Source organism: Amia ocellicauda, chromosome 13 (assembly GCF_036373705.1).
Source record: "Amia ocellicauda isolate fAmiCal2 chromosome 13, fAmiCal2.hap1, whole genome shotgun sequence".
Classification (NCBI taxonomy): domain Eukaryota; kingdom Metazoa; phylum Chordata; class Actinopteri; order Amiiformes; family Amiidae; genus Amia; species Amia ocellicauda.
Genome location: NC_089862.1, coordinates 34,915,183 through 34,935,344, shown reverse-complemented (window position 1 = coordinate 34,935,344; position 20,162 = coordinate 34,915,183). Strand labels below are relative to the sequence as shown.

Below are 20,162 nucleotides of genomic sequence, written 5' to 3'. Positions count from 1 at the left end.
GGTGATCCAGTTACTTGATTAAACACTCCTGATAGATGCACATCCAAGTCAATTTGCAGTGATTAAAAGTAAATAATCATTTGTAGTAATGTGCAAGTAAATATTGTAATTGTTATAGGTCACCTACAAATTATATACACCTTTTTGTGTGTGTGTGTGTGGTATTGAATCCACGACCCTACGCCCAGAGCCGTGAGCGCTCTCCACACTGCTGCCTGCATATTTACCCCTTCATTATTTTCAGTTACAGTTGATCTTATTCTGACTAGTCAATAAACTCACATCAGATGGATCATTTTCAAAAAATGTGCCAATGCAATCCAGTGAATGTATCTACCTGTACCTAGTCTGTCTCTCAATCTGCATATGTATTCATATATTCTCACAAGGGGATATTGGAGCACTTCTCATCCAGAGCATATTATGCAGGTTCTTAATCACCTTGGAAGCTTTGTTTTGTTTCAGTTTCCACTCTCAGCTGTACAAATGGCGTCTTAACGTGTTGCTAGACATACTGTCCCTAACCTTATACTGGGTCATCACTGCCAGCACACTGTACAGACAATATCACAATGTATGATATCGGGTATGGTTCTGGTGTGCTTAAAAATATAACTTTCCAGTGATCACAAGACTTTTGACACACGTTCATTCTCTGGTTCGAGATATACTTTACACTCCCTCATTGTCTCACATAATGCCTGGAGTAATCTTATCTGTATAACTGCCAGAACAGTCAGGTGAGCTGTCAAGCAATTCTATGCAGACGCAGCAACAAGTAACTGCCACTAACAGAACAGCGTTAGGGCGGCCAGTTCCCACAGGACACAATGCTTAATTTGTGCAATCCAATGCGTTATTCAGGTGCAGGTGGGACAGAGCCAACAGGACCTTGAGGCCTCCAGGATGGCTGTTCTCCACAGCAATGAAACATGAAACAAGAAACAGTGTAGGAAGATGGTGGGGGGGGGGGTCATTCAATGAACCAGCCTCTTAAACAGGAATAGCAAGTATCCAATGTGGTAAGGTTGGTTTTGTCAAAGCTCAAAGTGAGCCGTATTCTAACCTAAACTGTTGTGAAAATATGCTAAAAGATTTCCCTAGGATTGGATCCTACTCCCAGCAAAAAGTAGGTGTAAGAGACTTTATGACTCACTTCTACCTCCTACTCTGAGCCAGGAGTAATCTTACTCCTGAACTGACTTTTAGCGTGATTCCTTGGAGTAATTCTGAGATGTTTTATGCATACGGGTCCAGGGTATTTAATCAGCTCGTTAGTGTGTCACTGCAACCTGAAATTCACAAGGCAATGTCTACTGGTATTGTGAGGTCGGCAGAACAGCGGTGTCTCTGGTGGGGCGAGACAGTGGATCGTATACAACGTGGAATGACCTGAATTTCATCAGAAGAATAAATGGGAACAACATACATCATCACAGGTCTTGATCGGGAATCCTGTGCTGCTAGGGCAGCGGCTCATTTGACTTACAAATTCAGATCCAGAGCAAAAGGGCTGTTTTCACAGACACACATTCGCACTAGTTTTAAGCAAATAACCCAAAGTTATGTAGGTATGGTAATACAAGGCTGGTGCTAGTCTGGGTCTGTGAAGTCAACTGTTTCAGTTTAACTATTTAATGGCACAGATGAATGGTAGAGGAGAGCAGATTCCAGTACGCCTGACGGGTTAGGCCTGGATTATTACAACATCCCCGAAGCTATCTATAATTACTAATATTTGCCATGATACCTGTTGACCTTAAGATTGATCTGAATCCAAAGCAAGATTTTATTACTGAGACATTATATACCTTAATGGAATTTGAATAATAATAATAATAATAATAATAATAATAATAATAATTATAATAATAATAATAATAATTATTATTATTATTATTATTATTATTATTATTATTATTATTATCTTAAATTTCTGAGTAAATTGTATATTGTTGTTTAATTAGTCTGACAAAAAAGATAAACTACATTAAGAAGAATTTGAACAATTAGTCTGACTGATTTTCTGTGAGTTTTAAAAATACAAATGACATTGGCCAGGAAGTAAGTGTGTATTCAGTGTGTGTCACATATATCACATTTAAATATATATGAGCCATAAACTATACTGACACATCTTTTCTGTTTCCTGGAAGAATAAAACCACATGTGGCTGTGAATTCACAAAGTGACCACTACTCATCTGTCTACATTTCTTACAATGCAGGCACACTCTGAAACCTTGTGACGTGTAAACTGCTACATCTTGCTCTGCCAAGCTATTCCTATCCTTTGCCATTGCAGCACCATACTTATTCTGTAATTCAACACTTAACATGTATTAAAAGGTCAAACAAAATTACGAGTTAACTTTGATGGTGTCCTCTCAGGTGTGGTGTTCTTCCTCGCCTGCCCAGCTTCGTCTCTGCGGGCCGTCTGTCAGATATCCGATGTCTTGGGCCTGAACGCGTCTTTCATCCAAGCCACAAACGCCTCCAATGGGACTCTCCAGGAAGAGAGGTTTCTACGCAGTGGATTATACCATAAATACATCGGACTGGCTCTGGCAATCGGCTCCAGTCTCTTCATAGGGTGTAGCTTTATACTTAAGAAGAAAGGTTTACTGCAGCTGGCTAAGAAGGGATCCATCAGAGCAGGTAAGGGCTTTGGGTTCAGTGGAGAGGTTTTCATGTAGTTCATCTGTAATCCTCTGCCCTACAGGGATGAAAATCTAATTTCCTGACCTCAGTAGATCTTGTGCTGAATACGCCGGACAAGATCTTTGTGTTACTTCACTGTGGCTTCTATCTGTTTCGAACTAAGAATTGTAATTACAAGGAAGTTACTTGGGGTTTCACCCTTAATACGGTTGTCTTCACAGATTGAAAGGACAATATGAAAGAGTGATTCATACAAAATAGAAAAGTAAGCCGTTAGGAGAGAAAAACAAAAACTCCAATAGGATGACAGACTTACAGGTCTTCACTCAGATTTGTCACACAGATTTGTGAATCCAGCTCTTTTTGTTCTGATGTAGAGGACGATGTTAGACCCAGTCTTTATGAGAAAAGCTGTCAGTATCCCCCGGCTCAGTGTTTGATATTGTGATTGCAGGGCAGGGGAGCCACGCTTACCTCAGGGAGTGGATGTGGTGGGCGGGGCTCATCTCCAGTAAGTTTCCCGTCGTTGTCCCATTGCTGGGCGTCTTCTATCCCCACTGGCGTGCCAGTTTCAGCACAGATGTAACAGCATTGAAACGCTACATGTGTGTTTAGGATGATGCAACATAAATAATAACAAAATAAAACAGATTGTTGTTGTTTTCATGTATGTCTGTTTCTCTAGATTTAACAGTTCATTTATGTACTTGTAAAACTGCAGAGAGCTACTCATATTAATTAATACCCACAAATGTATATATTCTCTGTGTTTGTGTGTTTATTAAAGTGAGGAGCTCTCTGCAGTTTAATGGCTTAGGTTTTTATAAACTTTTTGAAGTGTTTTTTTTTTAATCAATGACTTAATTATCATTTTTTCCTGTTTCAGTGGGAGCTGGAGAAGCCGCGAACTTTGCAGCATATACATTTGCTCCAGCCACACTGGTCACCCCGTTAGGAGCTCTTAGCGTTTTAATAAGGTATAAAACATGCATTTAATCTGCTGCATATGTACCTTGAAGTGAATAGGAAAGCAAAAATACATCACACACCATGTATGGTAAACCTAATATTATAATATATATCTTTTACTATTTGCAAAATACTGTATAATTTTTAACAGTATGAAACAAAATTGCTTACAGGGGAACTAGCGCATTCACCACAATTATTGGTTTATATGTATTCATGTGTTATAGTGTATAAGTAAATTATCAGATATTTCTGTTCCACTTCTTGATCTGGCTGCTGGCAGAAGACTGAAGAAGATTAACTACATTTTTTGAAGCTATGGCGTCAAGAGCAAGCAATCAGAAAAATGTAGTTACTCTTCTTCAGTCTTCTGCCTGCAGCCAGGGGCATCCCTCAAAACAAATAATCTTCTAAAATAATCACGACAGTTCTGGGTGGTGAAATAAATGTTTGATGACTACAAAGCGACGGTTCTTTCCGAAAAATAGGGTCATGGGGCCATCGAACGTGCATAAAATTAGAGTTAAATAAATTTCGTGACTTTTCTGATTTCCCCCCTTGACGTCTAGCAAATCAGCTCAAGATTTATGACCCCCGTGACGTCATGGCCTGTTTCTTGATTGCTGATGTCTGATACATAGAATGAGCTGGTATTGATACGCTCATCCCACAGAATATGTTTCTACTTATAGAATAACCGAGAAATTATTATAAAAGAGTTCCCCTTTCACACCAATTGTTCTGGAACCTGTGTCTTGTGCAAAGCGACGGATACCTGTACACTCCTGCTAACACGAATACATATGAACCGATGATTGGGTGAATCTGCTAGTTACACTTGTTGAGGACTAAGGCACTGCAGTGAGTATTATCCTTTTATTTTTTATTTCTTGGCAGACGCCCTTATCCAGGGCGACTTACAACATAAGTGCAAACAAAGTGCAAGAATACAGTTCAGTACAAGGCATCAATCATTACAAATTCAACTCAGCTAAAACATAGCAATTCAAAATAATACATTTTACAAATTCCAATTTACAATTTACGCAAGTACAGTAAGAGACTTCCTACATCCTGGACGGTGAAAGCTAAGTGCTGTCAAGATGTAGGGTTACAGACGAGGGCTACGGGAAAGGGAGCAAGAGGAGAACAATCAAGAACGCAAGGAGCATAATAAGCTGAAGTGCTATCTAGCAGGGATAGAGGACTAATATTACAAGTGCTGTCGGAAGAGATGCGTCTTGAGTAAGCGCCGGAATGAGGTCAAGGACTCGGCTGTTTTGACTTCGGTGGGCAGGTTGTTCCACCACTTAGGGGCCAGGGATGAGAAGGAGCGGGTCTGGAGGAAGGAGAGTGGAGAGGAGGCAGAGTTAATTATCCTTAATGTCTCGTCCAGTGCCATGCTGTCTTCGTACTGCTTGAGTGAGCGCCTCAACGTGCACGGGAAACTGGGCTGCTTGCTGAGTGTCCTGGGATCAACCGTGATGGTTATCCACTCTCCACAGGAAGAAGAAGTCAAGAGTCTACATGAAATGGGAGAAAAACTCAAAGACCCAGGTTACTACTTCCTCTTTTGCTGTTTTTTTTAAAACTAAACAAACAATAAAAGTATAAGATCACAAATCAGTGCAAAGAAAAGAAAAGAAAATATTCTCCATGCGACCTGATTTCTTAGATTTGAAATTCAAATGACTGTGCTTCCGTGTCTCAGCACACCTGCAGAGCTGCGTGTGAGAGTTCAACACAATAATTAAACCGACAGTGACTCCTCTGTTTTGTCTGTGCATCGCGCAACACTCGGAGGCTTCATAATGACGATTGTTCTGTTTTTTAAGGTGTTAAATATAATCCAATCTGTCTGATGCTGTAGACCTTGTTACCAAAACCCTGTCTATTGCTCATTTCCCTCAGTCCCGTGGAGATTAAGTGCTCAACCTCTGCCGTCTGCTTACCAGCTTTCTCCATTGCAGGTTTCATCGCCTTCGCCGCCATCATAACCGCGATGTCTTTGATCATGATCTTCGCCGTGGCTCCGAGGAGGGGGCAGAGCAACCTCCTGGTCTACATCTCCATCTGCTCCATGATCGGCGCGTTCTCCGTGTCGTCTGTGAAGGGCCTGGGCCTGGTTATCAAAGACTTAATTGACAAGAAGCCTGTGTACAGGGATCCGCTGGCCTACGTTCTGTTGGCAACCCTGCTGGCCTCCATCACCACCCAGATCAACTACCTCAACAAGGCTCTGGACACCTTCAACACCTCCATCGTGACACCTGTGTACTACGTGTTCTTCACCACGGTGGTGATCGCCTGCTCCGTGATCCTGTTCAAAGAGTGGAATACCATGAACGCGTCAGACATCTTCGCTAGCCTCAGTGGATTCGGCACCATCGTCATCGGGATCTTCCTGCTGCACGCCTTCAAAGACTTGTGCCTCACCTGGGACGAGCTCTCCCTGCTCATGAAGGCAAGGAGCACAGACACAACCGCCGGCTCGCCCGAGGCCCGGCACTCCCTGCTCGAAAACATGGAGAGCCAGTCGATTGGTAGTGAGGATGAGAACAGCCACTTCAGCAAACCCGAGCTGTTAAATGACACCGAGGAGAACAAGCTTTGAGAAGCGTTCGGCCCGTCCACTGTGCTCACTTACTTCACTGGTATGAAACGGAGCGTCTGCCACAGCCAGATATTTTGTTCTTCTGGATTTTTGGATTGACAAATCAGGGGTTTTATTATATTGTGATATTGTTTCTATCAGTGTACAATCAAACTATACATGAGGCTACTTTATAGAGGCCTAGTTTACATTATTCTGAGGGAACCAGTGCCATATTTAAAGTGCAATTGATACTTTTAAAGTGCCTTCAGGTTTTCCAATTGACATACTTGAAAGTATGAATTAATGAATCAGGTTGATGGACTGTTGCATGATATTTGCAATGCGAGATTACAGAGGACTATATGTTTTTCATTATTATGTCTCAATACGTATGGTCTCTATGCTGTCCACTATCACTTTATGATGTGTCTCTTGAACCATCTTTTAATACTTTTGGACTGGATGATGTTTTTCTGATGTTTGTGTTTTTTACACTCAGCAAGCTGTGTCCCAGCTTTACCCAACTGTAAATTGTGGTTGATGATCAATAATTATATTCATATAGCTGCAGCGAGGCCATAGTCTCACGAACACCTACTGGATGGACAATAAAAGTAAATTATATGAAATGTCCTCAATTTCTTGGAGAGACATGTTTCTTGGAGAGACATGTTAACCCTGCAAAGATCAACACAAAGGAAATCATGCTGCTATAATTTGTAGTTAAAGTAACATACTATCTATAAAGCGAAATATTGTCTGCTCTATTCAGTTAGGCAAAAGCTTCTCACCTGCAGAACCATTTCATCTTGGCCCTGAGGACGGGTGTTAAGCAGAGACAACAGGCTCATATTTCCATGCCACAAAGGTCTCTTTATCCCTGAATTTAAGGTAATGCCTTTTCTCTGGTTTGAGCTGTACCTTTGTTTAATGCTAGCCGATATCTGAGCCTAATCAAGCCTTGTGTCAATACTGGGCAAGGTGACTGCTTAATGCTTGTAAAAATAGAAGGAAATGTTGAACAGTTAAGACGGCACTTGCGGGAGCACAGCAATTCGAAGGGAAGGATTACATTTTCGTATGGTCTGTTTATACAGGTACTTGCAGTAGAGTCAAAGCCACCTGTAATATTTTGTGAAGTTTGTTTCTTGTACTTTGTGTACTGCAGGTACACTATAATGACCCCTGGGGAGTGGGGGATAACCCAAAGGATGATGTATTCATTTGTCCATGGTAGAGAACGCTGTCTGTACAGTTGGATGAACTCCCTGTGGATTGTGATTTTACAATATCTCCCTCTATAGCTCAAGGATGGTAAAATGCACAGTGTACGCTTGGGAGGGGTGGCCTGTATGTTTGCCTGTTGCCACTAGATGTCGCACCTTAATTGTCTTTTATGAGAAATACTTAACTAAAAAATATGTAACATATGCAACAACCTGATCTTTATACAAATACATTTTGATTAAAGGAACTACCTGTAAGACCTTTTAATTTACTTTAAAACTCCTCCAGGTTCTTTATCGCAATTGCTTTATTTCTAGGACTTTGCGATTAAGCTCTCCAGCCCCCACTGGCTGCTAGGCTCCCAGCTTCACCCATACAGTGTCTTTTCAAGGTGATGTCTGGCCTCGTCCTGTGTTAAGCACTGATACACACTGTGTTGTGCCAATGGTCTACGATGCATTCCTTCTCTGTGTTCGGCTGCTTGTGTCCATGCTCTCTGTAGGACAATGGTCAGTATTAACAGTGTGATAGACTGATTGACATGAACTCCTACATCCTTGCACAAACTCGCCATGTTTTTTTGAACGATGTGTGTCTGCAGTGCGGTGACACTTTACCACAATGGTGACACACACACAGTGCCCCAGATGCAGCCCTAGTAGTACATTTTTGCGTCACTGTGGGAAATGAGTGTGGGATGCAAACTGGCCATGGAAATAGAGTGCATGTGTTCATAAAACAGCAGAAACTGCAGCAGTCTTTTTAATACAATTATAGTTATTTTTGGTTTTGAATAGCAAAGTATTTTACGCCCAATTTACAGTTTTAAGTTCAGTTACCTTGTTTCTGCCATTGTGTGTTCAGCTGACATCTGTAAGGCAGTAAGTCCAATACTGGGCCACATTTATTGTATTTTCAGGGTCAGTTATTTAGGCTTTCATTCACTGCTAACAAACATACCAGATGTAACAGTGTGAATTTCACTATACAGAGCATTGTAGAACAACAACAATGGATTCGTATTCATATGACTTGCATTTGTTTCCTGAATCATTAGGTTGAGTTGATTTTAGGTTGACCTAAATGTGACCTTGATTTCCATATTTTCTGGGAACATCATGCATTAGTGGACTAGAGTGAAGCACTTATCATTACGGAAACTGAACATTTGTATCGACTTCTCAGTGCAAGCCCTTTTAGTTATCATTACTCTAGAAATTTAAAATACAAACCGGTGAATTTCATATTATTTTCAATTGTATATAAGTCAAGTAAATACGAAAGTTCTGTAATTATATATACTCACAGACGGGTGACAAATTAAAGGAAAAACCTGAATAAATGAGTGGAGGAACATAACGAATGCAGCTGACCTCAATTTTGGATCAAGATGGCAAGAGGAAAGGATCTAAGTGACTGTGAAAGAGGGGGCATTATTGGGGCAGGAATGGCAGGAGCTTAAGTCACACAAACGCTCAACTGGCTCGTGTTCTGGACAAGTGGGCGAGTGCATGTGTGGGACACCAAGAGAACGGGACAGGCCTGACTGCTGGACCCCTACAGTGAGGGGATAAGGAGACTGTTATGCTGTGGGGGGCATTTTCCTGGGATGGTGTGGGTCCACTTGTCCCCTTAGAGTGATCACCTTTATCCTATGGTGACACATTTCTTTCCTGATGGGAGTGTCTCTTCCAGGATGCCCCATCCACAGGGCACGAGGGTCACTGAATGGTGTGACGAGTATGAAAATGATGTGACTCATATGCTATGGTCTTCAGTCGCCAGATCTCAACCCAGTTGAACACCTATGGGAGATTGTGGACCGACGTGTTAGACAGCGCTCTCCACCACCATCATCATTGTTCTCTGATCCAGTACATTATTTTTCGAACTCTTCGTGTTATTCTAAGCAGATATCTTTCTGTGCTTCTTTGTGTCGTCTGCAGTTTCTGTAACATTTCTGCATTCAGTGGCCATAAGTGAGCACTGGTAATATGTACTGAGCGAATACTTTACTCTTCAGACAAATGGGTAGATTTCATTTCAGCAGTGTGCTGTTTCTTCCAAACACACTTCATCCCATTTTCACTCTTCTTTTGATTTCTTCCATAATATCTCTGTCTGACATCCATAATTCGTTCTTTCCACATTGATATTGAGATTAATTCTGCATTGAACCATTCTGTGGTCTCTTCAAGTTTTGAATCTGTCCAGGACCGTGCAGTCTGCTATTTAAGATGTAATCTATTTCACTCTTTCCTCCATTAGGACAATTTTCTTGTTGGCTTTTTCTTGAAGAGAGAATCTGTAAACAAGGTTAACCTTTTCTGCAAATTCCACTAATCACCTCTTTCATCCTGTCTCCATATCCTAATTATCTACTGAGGACTCATCTTGTTGTTGTTTTCCAAATACTGCCTCCCATGATGATTTTAAAGGGAGCTCACACTTTTGCTTGTAGTGTCCTATTTCTTTATAAAAATAAAGAGTGACTGATGTAGGTGCAGAGGCTTGGACAATGTGAAGTTGATATATCTTTGTAAGCTGGATAACTATACTTGTTTTGTCAGAAGTGCAGTTTCTCCTTTAAATAGCCAACTGATATCAATTAATATTCTCTCAGCAACACCAGCACACAATAATAGCATAATTTAGTTTGATTAAAAACTATCGGGCTGCTATAGGAAATGTAAGCAAATAAAACTCAAATCCTGGAGTATAAACCATAACGACATGATATGGTCGAGTGACACTGATTATTGAACGGAACTGGCGAGAGTGCGAAGTGTTAATCTCTGCCAGAGAGTCTCTGAAAACACTTTGTGTTTGGTTGTCAAGGTAGTGCAGTGGGCGGCCTGTGCCTATCAAGAGCTATATGGAGTGAGTCATTTAGAAGCTGAAAGAAAATAAGTTGCCGCAAGAAGCTTGTTAATTTTGTTTTCTATTCAAAAGATAGGAGATAATACTTATATTGAAGTGATATCAACAGTAGATTATACAATAATATGAATACATATTCTTGAAAATAAAATGACTGCAGAGACATACACTGCTTGTTCTGCCCTTTGATTACATTAAAAGACTGTTACATTTTCCAAACCGTAAAGTGGAATTTCATTAGGAAATGATTCAGCTATATTTTTAGACACCTTTGATATCCAGAATGAAACTCCCCAAGAAGGGTCCAGTCCATGTCAGAGGATGAAACGCCATGTGGAAACAATGCACCAAAGATACGCTTGAAGGCATAAGCACAAGCATGGCTATATTTAATTCAGCAGGTGTCCAATCTTCATTCATTAACAGTTATGTCAAACCAACAGTGCGATAACGTGAGAAGAGTAGCTTCCTCTCTTCCAAGAATTTGGCAAATGGGTGTGTGGTAAAACTGTGTGTGTACACGACCAGCAGAACAGCAGTAAAAACTGTCCTTTTCTAATTTGATATACAGTGGCATGGCATGTGGTGTGGTCGTGGCAATGTCTTGCTCTGATACAGAGTCGTTTTAGAGGATTCATCAGTGTCGTCGTGAGAGTGCGTTCCGTGTTCGTTTGAAGTGGAGTGAAGGAGTGAAGTGAAGAAGCAGTTGTATGAGGTCCTGCGGACGGCCCTGCCGAGCACTGGGGGTGTCCAGCGTGGTCCCCTTGTGGTGGAGTAGCTGCAGGACCTTTAATCTACATTGTTGGTGGCCACTGAAGAATTCACAGTAAAAATTACAGTAACAGACATGACATGAAGCGAACCACATCTGGACACAGATGTTAATAGAAGCTACATTTTACATCTTCTATTTATTCAGGTGTTGGAAATTACTTACAATTAAAATCGTCCCCTTTTTCTCCTTTTCATCCTTGTTTTTCTCCAATCTCACACACTACAGCTTGTTCTGTTCTTGTTTTTCTCTATTTTGTGACTCTGAAAATAGCCTCCTGAATGAATTCAGACCTGTAGTGTGCTCTTTAAAATGCGTGTCATCAGTGCAGACCGACGTCACTGAAGGCAGGTGTTGGATTTAAATAATGGCACTCCTCTCCACATCACTCAGACATCATCTCCTTTCAGCCTCAGGGAAATAAAAGAACTTGCAGCTTTAGAGGGAGGAGAGCACATGTGTGAATTGAATCACACAAAATGAATAGAAATGTTGGCTGTCTAGAATGAACTGAGGTGCTGGATTTTCCCCTCTGCTGCAAAAGCCAGAATCAGCCACCCTTTGTGTCACATCAGAGTGAGCTTCACTGGAGGTAAGGAAGAAACGATGTCTGCATTGTGTGTCCATTCTCACCTGATGCTTCTCTCCCATGCACATTGTCATTTGCTGATGTGCAGGGCCAGGAGTGTCCTTCAGATAATAAGGTGCGTAATGCACGAATACTTACCGAACTGAACAAAGCCATGACCTCCAACAATTCAGATTTCACTGTGGTAAAGAACGGGAGAATGTTGATCAAGGTGTGGTGTATATATTAATTCGCTTTTTCATTTATAATCTTTTATCAGTAGAACTTGATGCAATGTTTTAACCAGAAAATGTACTATTTGCTTTTCTAGGGATGTACTGTAGACTATAAAAGCAGATAAATCATAGCAATATGTTTTGTACAATTATTTCCATAAACACACGCACACACACAAATATGTATGTATGTGTGTATACATATATATGATCAGATTGCTTTTCCTCACAATAGTGTATGTTTCTCACCAAAACCATATATGCATTGTACACACATCTCAAACACACATATCAACATAGATTGTGTTTAATAATTATGTAACCTCAGCACTTGCATATACATGGAATGTATTGACTTTCTAAGATGTATTTCTCAGTAGAAATTACATGATGCTATTCTAGCACAACTGCAATGCACACACGTGCTGGAGAAGTTCATGATCTGATCATGATATGGAGAGGATGCAACTATACGTCTCCTAAGCTAATTAGCACATATTTACAGCTTTTTACTTTATTTATTTAATAATGTATTTCAAAACAATGTCACCTGACTGTCATTCTGTAATTAAAAATAATAATATATTGCAAAAGACTTATTACAACTGTTTGAGAGGATTTATGAGACAAAGCAGCACAGAACAAAGTAAGTGAAACGATAGTGAATAAGCAAATGCATAATAGTTACCCAGTGCTTGTGAACTCTCAGTTCTCAGGTCCTGCATTTGGGGACATTTTGTACCTTTTGTGGTGAAAAATCTAATGTTGATGTTGGTCGAGAACCTCCTTTAATTCACTTTCCTGATATAAATGCAGAACTTACACAAAAAAGGGTGTGAATAAGACATTTAACACAGTGCTATTTTCACATGTATTTTTTTTTTAGATGCGTTTTCCAGAGAACGGAGAGCCCCTAAAAAATGCCTCAGGCGATTATAGTATTCATTCACAATTGTAATCTTTATTTCAGTCAGGCCAAAAACAGCAGCTTGTGTTTCTTTCTCTTTTGTTCCCAAGTTGGCCAGTGTGCTATAAAAAGCCAAGGTTTCACTAAAACTATGAAGACTATTGAAATGAAAATGTCTGGACTCTTTAGTAAGACATCAGAGAGAGATAAAAAAAATCTCTCAATTTACAAAAAAATATATATAAAGAAAGGTGAAAGAAAGGTAAACCAGGAATTTGTTTTTTTAGTCTACATACTAACAAGAAAAAAAACAGGGGAACATAATTACCAGCGCAAAGAAGACAGAAAACTGAGTAAAAACTTAAAATTGATGTTGAGGGCAGTTGATATATTTCTGTAATAAGGATTAACTGGCTCTTCACAAAGCATTTGACTTGCCCTTCTGTGCGGGTGTCAAACGAATTGTGTCCAAGGAGGAACTTTAGCCCCTAACCACTCATTTCAGGAGACTCATGGGGCCTCTCTGCTCTCTAGAAGACCCACGGTCATGTTCTACACGAACTCGCTTCTTCTCTCCGCATCTGCGTCACGTGTGCGGTAGTTAACTGTCCTGGTAGGTCATCGTCTGTTACACTTCCAGTTCAGCAGACCACAGTGCTGTTCATCTGTGAGGCATGGGCAGCCCTCGTCCTGCAGGGCCTGCTGGTTTGTGTCCCACCTGAGCCCTCTATAATGCCATTGCAGCACCTATGTGTCAATGTTTTTAAACTATATAATATATATAGATGTCAGGTTGTATAGTATTACATTTGAAAGGCTCGCAAACCTCTGTGCCAGTGTTGTTACCAGTGGTAGGATCTTTGCTGCTTCTATAGAGAATTACAATGGTCACTATTACTAATTAATATGATTGCTTCCACAGAAGACAAACAAAAGGGACTCTAGTCCTCAAGGGAGTGTAAAACACATAGGAAACCAATCTTGCCTACACAGCACTTTGACCTAATCCATATGTGGAGTCATTTGTTTTGAGGTAGATTTGATTCAGTATTCTTAAAGCAACGTGGGTTTTAAACACATTTTGGTTACATATCAATATATGTAATTTTCCTAGAAGTGAAATCTAAAATGATTGTTATTCACCTTTTGTTCTTTTCAGAATCTGAAACCTGATTGCTGCTTGTGTTTGCCTTTTTGTTCTGTGACAGAGTCTTTTAAAAACTTGATGATTCCTATTGAACGCAGATGTCGTTGTCGGTACGAAGCACAAAGAAGGGTTTTGGTGGCCATGGAAACTAGCTGCTTTAGCGTAGATGCTCACAGCGTTGGCCGCACAGGGACGGGGCACTTTGCACTCGCCCAGATGAGCGGGGAGACGGGTATATGGGAGGTGAAAGATACGCTCTTCCCCTTATATCCAAAGAGGCTTTAACAACATACATATTTGTGCAACAAAACACACAACAAAGGATTGATACAGCAAATGAGATGTGTAGCATCTTTAATTTAGCCTTATTTAACCTTTTGTTGCAGGAAAACCAGGTGGAAAGTCAAATTAAAGCACACAAAGGATGCAGATTACGCCATAGGTTAGCATCACACAATCTGTGTCAGCATCGGGGGACACACAGAAACTCGCCAGCCGAACCCCACGTGTGCAGCTGCAAAGCCAGGTTCAGCTGTAGTCACAGACAGTCAGAACGTAAAGACAAGTAATCCTTCCAGAGGGTAAGAGGGAGACTTTAAAAGTACCAGGAAATTCAGAGAAGTATTGATTTTATTTAATCAGTAAGACAGCTTTAGGATATTTTAAACAATCGGAAATATCTAGTGCTGCAAAAACATAGTGTTACTAAAAATACTGTTACTGTTTTTAAAAATACAGGGTTGCATGTGCTCTAGCTTGGGATAAACCAATGTCCAAAAACTAGACAAATGAGAAGGAAATAAGAAAACACTGTAGGTAGCAAGAATTTAAAATAATAGTAGTCCATCGTGGCGCTGGATACAGATTTATTAATAGTTCCTGTTCAAAACGTCCTGAGGGAATTTGGCAGAACCTTCCCCACAGTAGCAGAACTAATCTGAACTGGTTAAGAGACATGTGAGCAACTTTCAATTCGGAAAATGCAACACCCATTCTCGTTCTCATTCCTCTTAATGAGCTGAATGAAAACCCATCGCTGGGACCAGCGAGTGCAGGTGAAGTCTGTTTACAGGAAGCAGATTTAGGCCCTGACCATATCTCTCTGTCTTTGTTGATTTTAAGGACTTCTCCGTTTCCCTCTCTGCCCACCTGCTCCCCTGACAAGAACAAAAGAAACAAAGATGAACCTCGAAATTAAGAACATCTCCTTCAGTTCTGCTTCTGTCTCCTGGATGCCCAACCCTGCCACCTGCCCAACAAACCTGTACAGAATGATGTACCGTCCCAACTGGAACAGCATTCTGTCGGGCTTCTCCAGGAAGAACTTCCACCGCGAGGAGACGGTGCCCCTCGGCCGCAGCTCACTCACCCTGCAGAGGCTGACGCCAGCCACCAACTACATCCTCTGTGTGACCTGTCAGGGGTCCCAGCCCTCCAGCGACCAGTGCACCATCTTCCACACCCTGGCCAAGGACTCGGTGGTCCTCACCAGCAGGAACCTGGACCTGGCAACCGTGGTGTGGCTCACCAGCAGCATCCTGTTCATCATCACCACCGTGGTGCTGCTGCACGGCTGCTTCAAGCTGTGGTGCCGGAGGTGCAGGCGAAGTCACTACACCTCTGCCGAGACGGGCCACCACCGCGTGGGGAGCAGCCAGGCCTGGCAAGGAGGCCACGCTGAGACGGCCCTTGTGGACGAGCGCTGCAGCATCCCTACCCTGTCCAAAATGGACAAGCTGGCGGAGGAAAAACTGGAGTTCCTGCCTGAGAGACCTGTAGGCGGGGCGAATGGCCTGCTTGCCCAGAGCAGGCATAAAGACAAAATGGCCATCCTCCCGCAAGCTGTGTACGAATAGCGAGGGCCTTGAACGATCCATTTTGTTGGCCATCGAGATTGGCACGCCTGGCCGAAAGCCTTCACCTCACATGTTAGATGAGCCTGTATCCTTGAGACTATGTAGAGGGTGAGACGCGGCCAGTGGCAGCCCTCAACTGTCCGAAATATCACAAGGGGGACACGTCAGCGGGGGGACTACTGGACCTGTGCTCAGCAGTGACTTCAGTGTGTAAGATAATACGTTATGGGAGTGCGCTGAGCCTGTCCTGCAATGTGCTTCTTCACTTTAGTTTGTCGTTTTTCTGAACAGAGGAAGCAGTCTAATTATTTTACTCAAGCACTCTGCCCGGTGGTGTACGTGGTGCATTATGGGAGTGCCAGTAGCCAATTAGTAACTGTTGGCTGTTTCTACAGTAGGAAAAGGCATACAAGACTTCAATGAGGATTTCTGACAGCATAGCAGCCAATAACTACCCAATATCACTCCTATGAACTATTTGATTTACAACACTAAAAACATTGTGGCTTGTGTTGTCAGAAAGTGAATATATTTATATATATATATATATATATATATATATATATATATATATATATATATATATATATATATATATATATATATGTTGTGCTCCTTTCTTTTTAAACGGCCCATAAGATTATATCATGCTTTTTAGTTTCCCATCTTTTGGTAAACGAAACAGTTTGATAATTAATGACTGCATCATCCCATTTTCATTTTAAATTGTCTCACCTCACATGTACTAATTGTGGTCTCTCTTTTTCAATTAAATCAACAGTATTTTTTCTTTCGAATTGTGCTTTGTGTTTTAACTCACTCAAGACTTTAAACACTTAATTAACTATTGCTGTATAACTGTTAATTTTGGAAATAAAGGATTTGTATGAAAAAATAAAAAATGCCTGAGTCACAGAATGGCTTTGAATGTGTTTCTTCTTATGATTACTGTTATTATTCATGGCTTTCATAAGAAATTCACCGAATGACTGGCTTCATAAATCGAAACAAACGTCTAATGTGATTAAGGAAGAATGTTTTGCGCTCATTGTAGTTATTCAGATATCATTTTCAGTTCACGAAGCAGAGCTGTCGGTTTCATTTGAGAATCTGTGTATTGTAGTATCATTTCTGATTTCATTTTCATTTTTCCATAACACTGTCATTAGCAAGACCCATTAAGAAACTGGTAGAATCAGTCCAGGTACAACCAAAACAATTATCACAATGCAGGACGAGAAGTACAGAAGGATTCAGGCATATTTCTGTGAAAATATCAGTCCCACATTTTGGTACAAGCTCAACATCTGAGATTTACTTCTCCGTCTAAAATGGTGACATGGCTACTCGTTCTTTTTATAAGCAAACCTCAGAGAGACTGTTTATTTATTGGCACATCATGTAAAGTGAATTATTTAGAAGAAAAAGCCCCCAAGAGCGTTGGCACAGTTGTAGAGTTGCATTGCACTCTTCCATTTTAAAATGGGCACTCCCAAAATACACTGCAACAGCAAGCACTGCCATTGAAATCAATATCAACGTGTTTCCTAGGTGTCAGTGCCAGACTGTGCTGTGTAGGTGTGTGTGTGCTTTGTGTTGTGTCACATACATATTTAATACAGTGCCAAAGCTGCTCATTCTACTGTGACGGGGATGTGTAATTGGGTCAAGACCCCTCTGCGCTGAATATGGCAGCTTTAGCCAGAAAAATACATATGTGGAAAATATATTGAGAGAAAGGAAAGACTGCTGGGGACACTGGAGAATATGGACAATAATGCAGTATATAATTTGTAATCAGTTAAATGGGCGAGGCTTATATATGAAAGAAGAGTAAGGTTATGGCTGTCTTAGAATTTGAAGACATGGCATTTATGTCACCCCGTGGTGTAGAAAATTGAATTCAGGTGGATTTCTTAATGAATGGTCAATAATGCTGTCAATATGAAGTTATAATTCTGATTGCTTAAGTTCAAGACTTCTGCTATGTTGCATGCATTAAACTAATCCTCAATGCCTATTACAAACATATGTCCCACCTTAATTTACACAATTCTATCCAAGCAATACAAATGTTTAATGATATTTTGAGAATGCCATGTTCTAAATATCTTTTCTAGATGTTTGTGAATCTGTGAAATGGTTTCAAACTCTTCTTGTCTGGCACAACTAAGAACAGTGATATACAAAAGAGTTTTGTTACAATTAATAATTTAAATAAAAATGTACTTTACTTGGGTATCGAATCTCAATCAAGCAGATCATTACGAAGACAGTATGTATTATTTTGGAAGAATTTATTACCAGTCAATATGTGTATACAGTATCCCTGTATTCATTGTTTCATTTCTTGATTATCAATATTGTTATCAATGGGGATAAATATAGATGTAGTATATTTATATATTGTGTGTGTATACAGTATATAAAGTATGTCCAAGGGAGCCTTTGTCCACGGCAGACACACACAGCACTTCCTGCCATTGGGTACACGCTGTTCTGTGCTCTTCAGTGAAGGACACAGCCCGGCGAGAGAGCACTGTAAGGTACTGAATCACATCATAAGGATCTGTTGCTGTAAAATGTTAAATGTAACAGTATTTCAGGAATCGTGGCTCAACCCAAATGAGACTTTGATGGATGGAGTGTAATGTATTTAGATTTGTACTTGCTTGGCTGAGAGACTGATGGCCTGGCTGTGTGGATGAGGCGTCTGAACACCGTCACCCCCCACCACAGTGTGGGACAGGCAGGGAGTGTGCTTATGGTGAGATGCGAAAGCAATGAATGCCGACATTTTGTTTATAACTCCACTTCTTTATAATTAATACATCCCTGTCTTCAATGTGTAGCCATGCATCAGCAGATAAAAAAAAAAATTGTCAGTATAATGTGGAGGTGAGTCCATTTTGCAAGGAAAAGTTTTTCTGCCTGTTTTAGAGGATGCCTACAGTAAAGGTCTCTTCAGTTAAGTCTATATACAACGATCAGCCATAACATTATGAGCGCTGACGGGTGAAGTGAATAACACTGATAGTGTTGCGTATGGGGCTGCGTAGCCGCAGACCAGCCAAGGTGCCCATGCTGACCCCTGTCCACTGCCGAAAGCGCCTACAATGGGCACGTGAGCATCAGAACTGGACCACGGAGCAATGGGAGAAGGTGGCCTGGTCTGATGAATCACGAGTTCAGGGTGTTGACTTGGCCTCCAAATTCCCCAGATCTCAATCCAATCGAGCATCTGTGGGATGTGCTGGACAAACAAGTCCGATCCATGGAGGCCCCACCTCTCAACTTACAGGACTTAAAGGATCTGCTGCTAACGTCTTGGTGCCAGTTACCACAGCACACCTTCAGAGGTCTAGTGGAGTCCATGCCTCCACAGGTCAGGGCTGTTTTGGTGGCAAAAGGGGGACCTACACAAATTAGGCAGGTGGTCATAATGTTATGGCTGATCGGTGTATGCTGTAGGCTAGGTGGCCACCTGTTTCTACCAAATCTGGCTTCCATTAAGTAATTCCACTACCAATTTGTTGAGTATTTTGTATGCTATCCAGAAGAGTATAGCATCAACAGAGTCTCAGGTGAGGTCCAATTTCCTGCCTCCCAAAGGAGATGTCATAGACTTTACGGGGGTGTTGGGGTTTAATGTATACACTGCTGGCACAATACATTTCAAGCTGAGCTAAACAGTTGAAATCTACACTCATCAAACCAAGGAGGATAAAGCCCCCGTACAGAATGCAAAGTGCATGATGTTTTGTAAAAGCTGGTCTCTTTGCTCTTCTGTTTTCCCAGCAAGAGCTTCATGCGCCTCTTCAGATTCACTTCCGTTGGGCTTTTATGATTGTTCTCCTTTGAACATTTTATATATATATATATATATATATATATATATATATATATATATATATATAATTTTCCCTGTTTGGGGTGTCTTAGCGGTATCATCAATCTATCGTTGGCAGCTGTACTCCTACCTATGTGGAAACCTCCGCTGCTGAGAATGCCAGTTATCAATCATTAAGCACCGATACTGAAACAATAATGTAGGCAGTCGTGTTTAAAAATGTGAGAGCTGCTGTGATTTAATCAGTTGCCTTCCACAACTTTTAAAAAGTCCCCATTGTTTCTTACTCAGTGGCCCGAATTTCAGAGCTGATGATGCAAGAGCAGCACGTTAATCAGGTTAATAGCATTGTGTCCATTTAAAACATTATGTGTGCCATTGACTTTTAAAGTCACTGATCTTTTAAAGTTTTATCACACACTCACTGCACAGATGTAAGAAATCTCTTGGCACTATTATTAGCTGTGTTAGACAGGGAATGTGGATGGGCTACA

General features: G+C 41.0%; 2 protein-coding genes across 2 annotated transcripts in view; both read left to right on the top strand.

The window, feature by feature from the left end:
- LOC136766870 (magnesium transporter NIPA2) overlaps positions 1-7,723 on the top strand; it is an 8,630-nt gene extending 907 nt beyond the window's left edge. Inside the window, exons 2-6 of the mRNA XM_066720723.1 lie at positions 2,391-2,657; positions 3,115-3,171; positions 3,547-3,637; positions 5,026-5,186; positions 5,600-7,723. Of these exons, the coding sequence (XP_066576820.1) occupies positions 2,391-2,657; positions 3,115-3,171; positions 3,547-3,637; positions 5,026-5,186; positions 5,600-6,243 (1,220 nt within the window). The 3' untranslated portion in view covers positions 6,244-7,723. The remainder of the gene's footprint in view (positions 1-2,390; positions 2,658-3,114; positions 3,172-3,546; positions 3,638-5,025; positions 5,187-5,599) is intronic.
- Positions 7,724-7,804: 81 nt separating this feature from the next.
- On the top strand, positions 7,805-16,338 carry LOC136766871 (fibronectin type III domain-containing protein 9-like). The gene is made up of 2 exons (XM_066720724.1): positions 7,805-11,696; positions 15,085-16,338. The coding sequence occupies exon 2, from the start codon at positions 15,144-15,146 to the stop codon at positions 15,816-15,818; it is 675 nt and encodes a 224-aa protein (XP_066576821.1). The 5' UTR covers positions 7,805-11,696; positions 15,085-15,143; the 3' UTR covers positions 15,819-16,338.
- The last annotated feature ends 3,824 nt before the right edge of the window (positions 16,339-20,162 follow it).